This window comes from Pestalotiopsis fici, assembly GCF_000516985.1.
Source record: "Pestalotiopsis fici W106-1 unplaced genomic scaffold PFICI_Scf_2, whole genome shotgun sequence".
Taxonomy (NCBI): domain Eukaryota; kingdom Fungi; phylum Ascomycota; class Sordariomycetes; order Amphisphaeriales; family Sporocadaceae; genus Pestalotiopsis; species Pestalotiopsis fici.
In genome coordinates, this window is record NW_006917092.1 from 3878829 (window position 1) to 3894806 (window position 15978).

At 28.8% G+C, this 15978-nt stretch overlaps 1 protein-coding gene across 1 annotated transcript; it reads left to right on the forward strand.

Moving 5' to 3' along the window:
- Nucleotides 1-458: 458 nt before the first annotated feature.
- On the forward strand, nt 459-926 carry PFICI_03368 (uncharacterized protein; the record flags this gene model as incomplete). The annotated part of the gene is made up of 2 exons (XM_007831949.1): nt 459-762; nt 859-926. The coding sequence occupies 2 exons, from the start codon at nt 459-461 to the stop codon at nt 924-926; spliced, it is 372 nt and encodes a 123-aa protein (XP_007830140.1).
- Nucleotides 927-15978: the final 15052 nt, after the last annotated feature.

A 15978-nucleotide genomic window follows, 5' to 3' on the forward strand; every position in this document is an offset into this window, starting at 1 on the left:
CCGAATGCATCAGGTGGTTGCTAACTTCTTAGCGCATTTCCAAACCGTTCCCCGGAAAACAATGGAAGACTCCCACTGCCCATTTCCAAAAACCTATTTTACCAAACCATTCAGGTCTTCGATATTTCTGCAACATTCCTATCTGCGCTGAATACCGGCTTAGCAACATACAGTAGCATCACCCCCTCAAGGGGCGGAGAGAGTAGCAAGGAGGAACGCTTATGTGAGTGACAGCCCCATCATACAAAGGGGCGGGGGGCTACTCACCAATAGCCACAGATTTCGTTATCCAGCAAAACAGGGCGTATTCCGCATGCTCAATTGGGCTCACATACAGCGTCCAAAGCGGTCAGACTCGCGTCCTGCTGTTCGGCGTAGAACCATGGTTTGTATCGCAACTCTTTGAATACTTGGGAACCATGTCATCTCTTCCACGTGGGCCAATGGTGATACCTACAATGGCTATGGAGCTACAAGCTCAGTGGTTCAGTAAGACAATCAAGAGATGCCATGACGGTGTTCGTGCCATAGAATCAGCTACTGGAATGAGGCAGTTCAACCATCCGCATGAGAAACCGGACGGTGCTATCGAGGATTGGAAGGACCTCGACTTGATATCTATCACTCGCGAACTGAGCAGCTTCGTGAGCAGATTCGCTTTCATCAAATTACAGGCAGAAACAGGGGAGTATCTGCTGGAACAAATGGGTCGGACTACACTCTCACTCAAGCACGAGGCGCACGAGGCGCACGAAGATCAAAGTGCGTTCTACTACGACCAGCATGAGATGATCTACAAAATCGGAGAACATCAAAGCGTATACAGAGGGATAGCAGCGCGCTGCCGCTATCTAATAGAGCGAGCTACTGCACAGAGCCAAACTGTAACAAGCCCACACCATTCATTCAAGCCATATACTAACTAGATAGGTTTATTGTCTTATCGCCACAAAGGACAACATGACCAACATAAACATCGCTCAAGCGTCTCAACATATTGCGGAAGCAAGCCGGCAAGATAATATAGAGATGCGGGTACTTGCAGACCTCGGTCGCAAGGACAGCCAATTGATGATTCAGATTGCGAAAGACTCACGAAGTGTTGCAATTGCAACGGCACGAGACAGTGCAGCAATGCAAATGATCGCTGCTGTTACACTTCTGTTTCTCCCTGCTACTTTTATAGCGGTACGTTTGCAGCCGAATTAAGGCATATCCACTAACCGCCGTATAGACTTTCTTCTCGATGACGTTCTTTGATTTTCTGGACGCTGATTCACCACGTGTCTCACCCTGGACATGGCTGTATTTCTTAGTTACGGCTGCTTTAACAGCCGTGATTCAAGTGGCATGGGCAGTATTATCGGAAAGGAAGAGCGCAAGAATTGTACAAGGAATCTCTCAAGATCTTTAAGGTCGACCAAAGCGGCAATAGCATGGTAGCAAAATGCAGTTAAAGGACCACTACATTTATTAAAATGCTTTAAATCATATAAAAGGGAATAAAAAATATATTAGGAAAATTAATATTAATTATAATATAAGATTTTAATAATATATTATGCCTTTTTAATAAAGCGGAATTAAAATTTATGCTTAAAAGCCAAAATAAATATAACGGCGTATAACGCCGTTATTTAGCTATAATTAATTAAGCCCGGCCTTTTATAACGATTAAATTATAAATTTTTAAAATAAATTTAAAATATAAAATATCAAGGTTTATATTAATAAGTGTTTTAAGGTATAATTAATAGATTATAAACTTAAGCATAAGGAAGCGTTTATATTATGGTAGACCATTGTCAGGGCATGCTGCTACCACTGTACGATAATGGCCAAAGAGCATGCTCGCAATCGTTGGGAAACGATTACGAACTGGGACCTATATGCCTACGGGACTGGGACAGTATATGCTATAATAATTATCCCCTCTCCTAGGACCATCGTCCCCGATAGCCAAAGCATATCGCAGGTTAAAAGCCGATTGCGAATAGCCTCGAAGTGGTAGCTGTCTAGCTCAATTAACTCAACTCAAATGGGCTTCCCAGCTTGCTGTGGTGCAGCAGCACTATACGCGTGCATAGCGTAGCATGCCAATTGGCAATGGGATAATGTCCCGAAAAGCTGGCGAACGCCCCACGATGAGGGGAAGATTCCCCTATGGAGTGTATAGGCACTAAATGCGCATACCACTCCAACGGCCCGTGGCCTGTAAGGGTGTGGCAACCCTCCGAGGTTTATGACACTATATAACCTCACGGAGCTGGATCTCTTACCCGCGCATTTTTACGCATAGAGCTGGAGTTCTTCGAAACGCTGGCCACCCGCGGGCGGGTCGAATTTTGCATCGAACCGGAGCTTTGAAAGATGCGAGCATAATTGTCAGGGCATGCTGCTACCACTGTACGATAATGGCCAAAGAGCATGCTCGCAATCGTTGGGAAACGATCACGAACTGGGACCTATATGCCTACGGGACTGGGACAGTATATGCCATGACAACGGTTCCTAGCCATGCTGAAATGGATCGGCTGCCTCGCCGCCGTTGGCCCTCATTCCATCCCTCATTCGTGCACCAGCATCATTTGCATCCAAATGGACGCCCTCCAATGCGGATGGCAGTGGTAGGTGAAGCCCACCTCTCCTGGGCCCGACCACCGATCTCTAATTAATATTGAACTCATCTATAACACTCTTCACCTCGGCGAAACTCTGCTTAATACCCACGAATGGCATATCGAGTCCGAATCCTTTAAGCCCGCTTGGCTTTTTCAAAGCGGACAAGCAGGCAGCGCAATAATAGTTATCCGTAATTCGTAGCATAAATCCTAAAAGCTACTAGGCGCTACCATAAGCAATGACGGTCGACGCAACCGCCGTGCCGCAAGCCCCATTGGAGCAATCCTGCAGACCGTACCCGAAGTCGACGTTGCTGCACAGCACAGGGCCGAGTACTGCGCCAGCATGTTGTTGAAGCAGGTCGACCTGCACGTCGTCAGGGCCGCGAAACCCGTGGCGGTGTGCGTCGCCGTGGCCGTGGCAAAGGCGGTGGAGCAGCAGGCGCTGCCGAAGGAGATGGCCTGGCTGGCGGCGTTGGCGCAGTCACGGAGGCTATTGCTGAAGTCGGTGTTATTGCAGAGGCAATAGCTGTCACCGGCACTTGATAGCTTCGTATCAAGTGTTACGGCGGGTTGCCAGCCTGTGGCACGGTGAAGCCACGGTTCCTCCACTCGCGGTGCGCCTGCATAGCCGCTAAAAGACCGGCGCTCATGGGTACCGGGGGTCGAGCCCGGCCAGCACCGTGGCGATCCATCCACATGCCCCTCTCCTCGATGATATGGCGAGGTCCCTAGGTCACCATGTACCGCGTCCCAGACGGGAAGCCTCCCGTGCGGGCGACGGACTTGGCTCGGACAATGTCATCCCGCAAGCTCATGAGCCATGGGTGCACGGCTTTCCTCTCCAGCGTTAGTGGCGCATACGTACTAAACAGTCGAAATAAAATAAGGGGGCGCAACCCTCACCTTGCATATAATCCCGCAACGAGACAAACGTCCCGCCGTCGCCCGGCTTTACCTCGAGCTCGAGCCCCCTCCTGCGTAGTGGCCGGTCCTCCCCGCAGCACCGAATCTTGAACTCGGTATCCGAGTCGGCCTCCCAATTACCGTCTTCGTCGGCGTGCTCGGCAAACGGCCGGTCCTCGTCGCTAAGGTCGCCGTACGTAACGAACTCGGCGCTTTCGTGGTCCTGGTGCCTGTGATGGGCTTACTAAGTGCGTGCAGTTACGCAGTTATGGCTAAATATAGTCTATAAATTAGCTTAAATAAAAAAAAGCTATTTTTTATACGCAAATTTTATTATAATTTATTTAGGCACCGGATTAATTATATATCCGGTGCCGAAAATCGGGTATACCCGTAATATTACCCTTTTTCCGGGCTTTTCGGAAAATTAAACCTTAAATTTTTAAAAACTCCCTTTTTAATTACTAAATTATAATAGCCGCTTATACCCTAATTGCTTTATATAACGCTTTTTTTCCGTAATTCCTATTATAAAACCCGAAATTTTCCTAATTATAATGCGTTTTTTATTACGAATAAAAGATTTAAAACGTAAAATCTTTAATAATTATTAATAAACCGTTATTTTTTTAATATAAAAAAAAAACGCTATCCGGGTATATTTAAAATATTAAGGCTTTTATCGGGAGGTGCCTAATTAATTAACTCGATATTAAAAGGCGCGTAACCGGCCATTTTATATAGCCGGTATTTTTTTCGAATAAATAAAAAGATTCCTAATACCTTTTTCGAATAAAAATAAGAAAATATAAATAAATTAAAAATTTAATCCTAAATTCCGACGGAAAGCGAAAGCATTTTGCTAATTAGATTTTTAAGCTTTTTTTTTTTAGCTAGCCTTTTTTTTTTAAGCCTTTATTAATTACCTATTTTTAGCTGCTTTAATAATAGCTTTTTATTTTTTTTTTATTAAAGGCCTTATTTTAGCCTTTTTTTTTTATTTATTCCGTTACCTATACTAAATCGGGCTTTAAAATTATTTAAAGCTTATATATTATTAAATATAATTCGGGTTTATTAGGTAGGTTTTATATAATTTTATTATTTTATTAATAATTTTCGTTCGAATCCTTATTTTATAAAATACCGCTTTATATAAAGAATCCTTTTAATAACCTATTTTTTTTTATAAAAGTTTTTTATTAAATATTAAAAACGGCTATTAATTTTCGCTTTTTTATAACGGTAAAAGATTTTCGCTTATTTTTTATAATAAATTTACGTAAAATCGTAGCTAAATCCTGCTAAATACGTTTAGCTTAATTATTTATAAGCTAATAACTTTGCTAATTTTATATTTTATATTAATTTAGGATAGCTTTTTAAATATTTATAATATTTTTAGGTTTTTAAGCTTAAGCTATATTAAATTTTTAGCTTTAAATCGTTTTTATAGCTTTTTATTTTTATTCGCCGTATTTTTTATTTTTTATTATATAGCTATTATTATAGCTTAAACTAGGTCCCAGCCTTTTTTTTATCGGTTTACGAATTTTTTAGCTTGCTTTTTATTTATTTTTTATAAAAGCTCCTATAGCGGGAGTATTTATTTTATAAATTCGGCGTGGTATTTATAAGTTAAAAAAAAAAACTAGCGCCGATCGAGGTATTACGGTTATTAATAATAAGCATAATAAAAAAAAAATTCGGGCTAATTATATTAAGCGAGTCACGGCTAACAGCCTTATATTATACTAGCTAGCCTAACCCCTCCAATAGGTCCGTGCACCTAAATACTAATATTTATCTAATAATACCGTAGCTATTTATTTTATAAATTTCGTTTATAATTAAATTTATTTAATACCTTTTACGTTAATGCATCGCCCTTAATTCCGTAAATCGTAACAATTATAAACCTTTCATTTATCGGCCCGGATAAACCTTTTAATTATCCTAAAAATAAAAATAAAAAAAATCAAAATAAATACCGAATAAACCCCGATTCCCAATATATAACGCGCCGCAACACGATTTATAAACCCGCGCTCCGAATACCCCTATTAACGCGCTTAATAATAATACGCCTTAACGAAAAAGCGGGTAGCAATATTACGCCTTTACCTTTTAAAGCTATACGCTAAATCCGCTTTAATATAAATCGTTATAATAACAGCTTCCTTAATTCCCTATTTCCTAAAAAAAAAAAAGCTTCGTCGTCGCTCTTTTATTACGATATCTTTTTTGCCTATTATTAAAAAAAATAAATAAACTTAAACCCTAGGCGCCAAAGCCGATAATAATAAATTTACCGAAAACGGAATCCCGGAAATTATTACTAACGCTATTTTTACTAATTATATAAAAATATACGGTAAAAAAAAATTCGAGCGCTATACCTACGACCTTTTTAATAATACCCTAATCGATAATACCGCTAAACGCGTAAATTATCTAGCCGATCGATTCGGTAAAAAAGGTCCTATTATATATTTTATTACTTTTATTAAAAATAATAAAAAAACATAGCCCAAAATAAACAATTTAATAAACCTAAACTAATTTTAAAAAATATATAAATATAACGCTAAAGCTTTATTTACGGAGCTTAAAATATAAGCCTTAATAAATATAGCTTATTATAATTAAATAAAAAAATTATACTAAATTACCACCGGTATTAATAATAACCTTTATCGTAATTATTAATAAATTATCCATTTCGGTTAAAAACTAAATAAAGCCTAAAAAGCTTTAATTAATTAAAAGGCCTCCTAAAAAAACTAAATCCGTAAAAAAAATCGTAAAATCGACAAATTTAAAACCACTATTATGCGACTAATAGCTTAAACCCCGATAAATCGTTATCGCCGAAAAAACACCCTAGCCAGCTTTACGTCCACGGAAAAAACCCGTTATAATCGCAATACTAAAGCGGCCAAACCCGGTACCTTCACTAATAAACCTAAAAATATTAATTTCGAGCATTAATTTATACTTTTTAAAAGCAAGCTCTCCGATAATACCGATTATTTTCCTATAAAAATTAGCAAAATCAATTATATTATTAATAAAATAAATAAGCCTACCGCAAATAATATCCTATCTTTCGTTTAATTAATATATAAATAAACCCCTTTATTTATTATAACTATATAAATATTAAAGCACCTAAAATCCTATTATTATAACCCGAACGCCCGTAATAAAACATATAAAAAATATAAAAAACTATCGATATTTAACGACGCTATTTTTAAAACTTTCCGCCTAAAATTCGTTAAATTAGCGGATATAACTAATATTCCTTAAGCTAAATTTAAGCGCGATTTTAATAATAAAATTCCCGCATAATTTAATAAGCGCATTATTAAAAAGCTTTATAATAAAATTATTAATTTCAAATCCTTTTATTAAATCTTTATTTAATATAATAATTAATAGCATAAAAACTTTATTAAAAAAATAATAACTAATAAAAAAATAATAACCGCGATAATAAAAATAAAAAAAATAATAAAAAAAACGATAAACCCTTATCGTCGGATGGTAATTTATCGCTAAATACTATTAACAATAACTTTTTTAACGCCGCCTTTAAAGCTATCGTGCTAAAAACTACCTTAAATAATCGTAAATTATACAAAACTCCTAAAAATATAAAAAACCGCAAAAAGCTTATTTAACAAAAACGATACTTTATTTATTATAAATAAAGATACGTCTTTAATAAAAATTTTAAAAAAAACAAAACCGCTAAAATAAACACAGCTCATATTAATATTATCGCAACTAAAGCTATTATAAATAATAACCGAAAAAAGCTAAATAAAGCTATTACTAAAAATCTTAATAAATCCGACGATTTAAAAAACTAATTACCTTAAAATAAATAAATTCTTTTTTTAAAAATAAAATATTAAGTTTAAATATAAAAAATTACGGCAAAATACCTTTTAATTTTTTCGAACGATACCTTAAAAAAAAGCCGCTCTAAATAAATTATTCCGTAATAAATAATAAAATATTATTTACAGTTAAAACTTTCCTTAATACAAAAATAAATATATATATTATAATTAACGTAAAAACTACCGCATAAATTTATACGCGGCTTAAAAAAAAAATTATTAAGGGTTTCCGTCCTTATCCGGTAGCCGGATTTAATAATAAAACTATATAAAAAATAAATAGCGCCGTATTAGCCGATTTACGCATTTAAAAATATATTATTAAAAACGTACCTTTTTTAATCCTAAAAATAAAACATAATATTATTATAAATAAAAAATTCTTTAACGCCTATAATTTGCCGGTCGACGTTAAAAAAAGCCGATTTTTATTCCCCGAATCGTGGCCTAAAAATTATTATATCCTAAAAATCTCCCGGGACGAAGCGAACCAGCTATTAAAAAACCTAAAATACCAACCAAATGCTAAACGCAAAAATACCGCGTTAAAAAAAAAAACAAACGATAACGCAACGGCCGGAAAAAAAATCAGACTCCCTATCCGCAAAAAACTCCAATATTACAACTACCCCTTTTATTAATCAAAAAAATGCCAAATAAAAAGCCTAACCGTTATAACGCAAGCAAAAAAATCCTCCTAAAAAACTATCCCGCAGCTAAAAAACGCAAATTCCGCCGTAAGCTATAAAATCTTAATAAAAAATATAAATTAAAAATAAAAACTTTCGTAAAAAACCGTATTCGATAATTAAAATAAAAAAAAAACCCTTAATCCGACGAATTATTAAAAAAAATCGATCTATTACGATAAATATATATAAAAATTTTAAAAAAGCCTATTTATAATTTAAAAAAACTCCTTATTAATAAAGGATTAAAATAGGAAATATAGCGCCGTTTAAGCTAAATAAACGTAAAAAAACCTTATAATATAGCTATTTTATAGCCCCGAAAACCTAATCCGGATTAAAATAAAATAAAACGCGACGTAAACGGTTTATACGTCCTAAAAAAACGGAATAAAATAATACAAAAATCGTTTATTTAACGTAATAATAATCGAAGCGCTAGCTTTTAACTTAATAGCTTTTAAGGCTAATAAAATAAAAACTATAAGCCTAATAAAAATCGAAAAAATTATCGCCGACAAAAAAGCTTAGAAATTAATGCCAAACGACGACTTAAAGCTAAAAAAAACGGTATTAAAAATAATACCCGAAAAATATTATAAATTCCTTAATATCTTTAATAAAGCCAAATCCGATAAATTGCCTTTTAAAAAAAAAGCCAATTATAAAATCGAAATTAAACCGGATGCTTAATTCGAAAATTTAATAAAATATAATCCCTTATATAAAATAATAATAAAAAAACTAAAAACTTACCGTTTATATATATAAAACAACATCTAAAAAAGCTTTATTAAAGCCAATAATACCCTATAAGCCTTTTTTATTTTATTCGTATAAAAACCAAACGGTCGAAAACTCCGATTTTATATAAATTATCGACGTTTTAACGCGCTAACAAAAAAAAACCAATACTTTTTACTATTAATAAAAAAAATAATATCCTAAATCGCGTAAATAAAATTTTTTATAAAAATCAATATTAAATAAGCCTTTTATCGCATTCGGATAAACCTTAATTCCGAAAAATATACCACCTTCCGGATAAAATACAATATATATAAATATAAAATATTCCCGTTTAAACTAATTAACGGACTATCTACCTTTCAAAAATATATTAACGATACCCTATTTAATTATTTTAATATATTTTATTCGGTATATATAAACGATATCCTTATCTTTTTAAAAAACGCTCGAAAATATCGAAAATATATCCGCAAAATATTAGCGCGCTTATAATAAGCCGGGTTATAAACGGATATCGCCAAATACGAATTTTATATATAAAAGACCAAATTTTTAAAATTTATCGTAGGAATAAACGGCGTTAAAATCGATTTTAAAAAAATTGCCGTAATAAAAAATTAGAAACCACCTATTAAAATTAACGGATTTATTAATATTAAAAAAATATAAACGTTCCTAAAATTTTATAATTTTTATAAAAAATTTATACAAAAATACAGAAAAATCACAAAGCCGTTAACGAACCTTATTAAAACTACCGCTAATATCTTAATATAAATAAAATTATGCAACCTCGCATTCGAGTTATTAAAAAGGATATTACTAAAAGCCCCGATATTACGCTATTTTTTATATAATACCAAAATAAAGGTAAAAACGGATTATTTTAACGGTATTACTACTAAAGCGTTATATAACGACTATACTACGGGTTTCTAGAATAAACCTGAAGTATAAAAGGTATTGGGGTTTATATTAATAGGGAACGGTAATTTCGAAAAAAAATATTAAATAATAAATATCTAAAAATAAAGGTAATTAAATTAATTTATAAATATAATCGTTAAAGCGTATTAAATGCTTTATTTATAAATAAAATAAATATTTAGATTAATTATTAAAATAATAATTATTTATATAAAAATTTTTTTTATAATATATATTTATTTATTTTTTTACTAATATTTTTTAAATTATAATATTAAGCCGATTTTATAATCTTAAAATCGATAAAATTTAGTAATCCTAATAATTTAACCGTTTAAATTATTATTAAAATTATAATTTTATCGATAGCTAGTTAATAGTTATTAAAGATAGTAATTCCTATTTTGACCTATTTCCGGCTTTCGGTGCTAAGCCTTTTCCTTTTTTCCTTAAGCGCTAATATATTTATTTATTTTTATATAAAAATATATATTTATAATATTAGCTCCTTTTTTTATATTTTTTATCCTCGAAAAACTCTAAGCCGCTTAAATAAATCGTAATACCCACGTGCCGTAATTATCCTATTTTCCCTTTTTTTATCGTTTTTTTTATTTTATTTATAATATATGCTTATTATATTAAAATTTTTATTAAAAATAACAAAAAAACGAAAAGCTCGTAAATAAATTAAATTTTTTAATTTTATTAAATTAAACGGTCGTATTATAAATATATCGTATACGCTTTGCTTTAAAAATAAGCGTTTTTGCCGAATAACGGACGAAAAGTCGATTTATTATTTAAAGTATATCGCGCATTTTTCCCGGAAATACGATAATATTTTAATAGCTTTTACGCTTCGGAAGGTTTTAAATTAATAGCGGAAATTAGAAACTAAAGAAAAAAAGGCGAATAATAATTTTTTAAAATTTTATAAAAAAATAATTAAGCTTTAATCCTTTTTAGCGGCCGCTATTAATCGGTTATTTCGGATTCGGAAAATTAAAATACGAATAAAAGCTTATAATTCCGAATTATTTATTTATAATATAAAGGAATTAAATAAGGAAAATAAGGTTTTTTTTGCCTTTAAAAATTACGAATATTTCGTAATAAATAATTTTTAATTATTAAGTATTTTTAACGAGCCTAATTAATCGGTATTCGGTTTCGGAAATAATTTTATAAATTTTGGTCTTTTTATTAAAGCTAAAAATATTAGTTAAAAGCGATATAGTTTTTAATATATTTTTTAGGTTCCTAAATATTTTCCTTAAATAGGTAATTTTCTTATTTAATATAAAATTAATATCCGCGTCCGACTTTTTTATAATCGATAATTTTTTTAACGATATATTTTTATTAATTTAATTTTATTTTTAGTATTTCGTCGATTTTAGCGTTTTTTAGTGCTAATTCGAGCAGTAAAATATAAAAGGTTTTATAGTTTTTTATAATTTTTAATAATTTAAATCGGTAATTAATATTCGAAATTTTTTTATTGATTTTAAATAATCCGAGTTTTTTAAAATCGAGTTTATGGCTTAATTGTTTTATTTTAATATTTTTGCGTAAAAAGTAAATTTTATTTCTTTTTTTAAAAATTAGTCCTTTAATTTTTTTTTTATCGTATTAAAGTTTTATTTTTTATTAAATAGCGATAAAGGTTTTTTAGAGTTCCGTTTATAGATTTTTAAATTATTTAACGCGTAAAATAGCGTATAATGCAAATTTTTTTTTAATAGTTTTTTAGTAATATCGGGTTCGTACCCGTAATTAGCGTAAAATAATAATATCCTAGTAGGTTTTTATATTATATTATTATATATAAATTATGCGAATAGCAATAATATAACTTAATTATCCTATTCGTAATTAACGTAATATTTAAGGTATTTTTCGAGTATTTAATTTATTTATTCTATTTATCCGTTAATTTACGGATAAAAAGCTATTAAAAGCTTATAATCGCATTTTAGCTGGCTAATAAGTAATTTCTAAAATTTTAATATAAAAAATTTATTTTTATTTAAAATAATTTTATTTAATAATCCGTATTAACTAGCTATAATTCGGAAAAACATATAGGCTAATTTTTTTGTATTATTGGTTTTTTTATATAAAAAGAAATAAGCGTATTTCGTAAATCGTTCCGTAAATATTAAGATATTATTATAAAAAATTTTAATTAAAGGTTTTTTCGAAAATAATAATTTTATAATAAAATCTAATATAATAAATTTCTATACCCTATCTAGCGGTAATATAAGTTATAGCTCCTTATATTATTTATATTATATTAACTTTGCTTTATTATATAAATTATATTTTTTAATAATATTATTAATTATTTATTAAAGGTTCGGGTAGTTAAATTTTTATTAAATTCGTTTAAAAATTTTAAAAAATTTTTAATATTTATAAATTAGTAATTTATAATAATTTTTAATAAGGTTTTTTCGGAATTCGTCCGGTATTTATAATTTGCCTTAATATTTAATAATATTTTTAAATTCTCTTATTTTTAATGCTAAATTATAAAATAGGTTTTAAAATAATAATTATGCTATATCGATAACTTTTTTTATTTAGCTATTATCGTTAATAACCTTTATAGCTATATATAAAATTATAATTAGTATTAGGTTTTTTTCGTTATCCGTTAAAAGGATAGTATTAGTTTCTTTTAGTATTTTTTAAAAATAATCCGGTTTTCGGCTAAAGGCGTCGGCTTTATTATTTTTTAATCTTTTACAGTAAATAATTTTAAAATTAAAGTTTGCTAAGAATTCTGCCTATTTAATTTATTATTTATTAAATTTTTTATTAATAATAAATAAGGCTAAATTTTTATAATCGGTATAGATTTTAATTTAGTATTTAATTCCGCTAAAATAATATTTTTATTCCTAAAATGTTTCGATAATAGCTATAAATTTTTTATTATAAATTTAATAGTTTAATTATTTTTTTATAAATTTTTTGTTATAAAATATAATCGGGTATAATTTCCCGTTATCGTTTTTTTATATAAATTATCCGCTTATAGCGTAATTTAAGGTATTTATTTCGATTTTAAATTCCCGTTTTAAATCTGCTATATATATTATAGGTTCGTCCGTAATTCGTTTTTTAATTGTTTCGAAGGCTTTTTACGCTTTGGGTATCTAATCGAAAAATATATTTTTTTTTTATTAGGTATATAAGCGGTACGGTAATGCCTTTAAATCTTTAAATAAATATTCGGTAAAAATTTACGAATCCTAAAAAAAATTTAATTTTAATTACCGTAATTAGGGTAGGCTAATCTTTTACTATTAAGATTTTAGATAGTTTTATTTTAATTTTTCCGAAAAATATTATATATTTTACGAAAATAACTTCTTTTTTATAAAATTCGCTTTTTTTTTAAATTAATTAGCAGGTTCGTATTTTATAGTTTTTATAGTATTATTTTAACGTATCGTTAATATTCGTTAAAATTTTTAAAATAAATAAATATATTATCGAAATATATTATTACGAATTTATCGAGGTATTCCCTTAAAACGTCGTTAATTATATTCTAAAAGCTTATTAATGCGTTAATTAATCCGAAAGGTATAACCTTATATTTAAAATATTCGTATTTATAACGGAAAGCGGTTTTCTATTTTTTTCCTTTTTTAATACGTATTAAACCGTATACGTTAAGCAAATTTAAGGCTATAAATTATTATGCTTCGTATAATTTATCGCGTAAGTCCTTAATTAAAGGTAAAAAATATCGATTTTTAATCGTAATATCGTTAAGCTTGCGGTAATTAATACAAAATCTTTATTTAGGTTTTTTATCCTTATTTTTTTTAGGTATAAAAAATATTAGGTATCTTATAGATAAAATAAATTTTATAATCTATTTTTTTTATAATATATCCGCTAGGTATTTTTTTAATGCCTTTTTATGCTAAAGTTTTATTAGGTATATTAATATAAAATATAGTTTTTTTTTTCTTAAAAAAATATTTTATAATCGTATTTCGTATGCTTTAGTAATTTTATTTTTAATATTTTATTAAATAAATCGCTAAATTCCTAATGTTTTTTTGGTATTTTAGTTTCGAATTTCGGCTTAATATATTTAATTATAAAATAAAATTTAAATATTTTAGGGTTATTTAAAGGCTTATTTTAGCGTTTTTTAAAGGCTAATTTTTTTTTAATATATTTTATTAAAATTAACCGGTATTTTAGTTAATTCTAAGGTTATTCGCTTATAATTAAGGTATCTTTAAAATAATATCGTAATTTGTGATTTTTATAATATCGCATTTAAATCTTTTTTTGTAATTTTGGATATAAATTTAAATATACGTAATTTCTATGCTTATTATTCCGTTTCCGTACGATATAAATTCTCTATTAATAGTATTAAATGCGTAAGGCGTTTTTTTTTTGCTTTTATAATATCTATAAAGCGTTAACGATTATTAGCGAAATAAAATTCCTTTAAGCTCCCGTATTTATTAGGGTTCGTATTTTTTAATTTATAATTTTAATTTAAATCGTAAAATATTCGTTAATATTAATGCTATTTATAGTACGTATAGATTTTTTAGTTGGGGTTTATTTTTATTGCTTTAAAAATACCCGTAGTCGTTTTCCGAATTTTTATTAATTTATTTATTAATTTATCGCGTTTCGGCGGCCGTATATATTTATTATTTTAATATATTTAAATTTTTTTTAGCTTATAAAAGTCGATTTCCGTATTATTTAAATAATTCGCTTATTTTTTATTATATATTAAAAGTATTTTTTTATTTTTTATTATTTTTAAAAGGCTTTTTTAGCTTTTTATATTTTTAGTATATAAAATATAGGCTAATAATAATCTTAATATAGGTTTTTCCCGTTTTTTTTATTATTTCGATAATTAGTCGTAATAATAAATTAGCTATCGAATATATAGGTAGTTTATATTCGTTATTTATAGTTTATATTAAATTTTTGGCGTTATTATTTCTTAATTAGGTAGCTATAACGCGGATGCGTTTTATTGCCTTATATTTTTTAAAAAGGTGCTATATTTTAATTTTTTTTATTACGTAATATTCGCAATTATAATATAGGTATTTTTCCTATTTTTTATCCCCGTTTTTTAGGTATCGGTTTAAATTTTATAATCGTATATAAAGTATTATAAATCCTCGAAAGTCGATATAATTAATTTTTATATTTTTTATTTTTCCCGCTTTAAAAAAGTAGTAAATAGCGTTTTTATTATATCGCAAAAGAAATATTTTTTTTCGGATTTTATTTTATAAATGCGTATTATAATTAGGGTTAATATATCCGTATTATGCTACGGTATTATATGCTAAGTATATATAGGTAAATTTTGCGTTATCTTTTATTACTGCTCCTAGGGTTCGTCGGGTCCATAAAATATTAGTTTTTTTTTAAAGGATTTTTGCAAATTATGGTACGGTATCCCATTATTTTATTATAATAATAATTATATCATAAACGTAACTAATTCCGTTTTTAAATATATAATCGATAATATATTCTTCGTTATTATTTTAGATAAATTTAACGAATTTATTTTTTTTTTGCTTATTAAAGTTTATATTAATATTAATATTTTTTTCGCAATTAAAGGTATTATCGTATAAATTTTGCTAATTTTAGCCTTTTGCCTATTTTGTTTAGTAATATATTTTATTTTCTAAAATATCCGAAAATATATAATCGTTATTATTTTAGAATTGCCTTTATTTTTTAAAATATACGGTTTTTCCTAATCGTATGGCTGCTAGGGTTTTCCGTTTTTAAAAATATTATCTATTTTTATTTTTGCTAAATTTATACGTTCGGTATCCGTTATCGAAGCACGCCGTTTAAAAAAGTAATTCGTAAGGTATATTATTTTTTTTGGTATTATTAAACTGCCTTTTACCCTTTAGTACTGGCTTAAATCCTGATTTTTTAGGTTAGCGATACTCGTTAGCGTAATATCCTATTTTATCGTAATTATAATATTTAATTTTAAATTTATTTTTGCGCTAAATAGCGTTAAAATCTATTTATCCGTTATAGGTTCTATATAAGGTTTTATCGCGCTAATTAATTTTAAATTATTAAAAATTCCGTTATTTCCCTATATTAGCGTAATTTCGTTAAAAC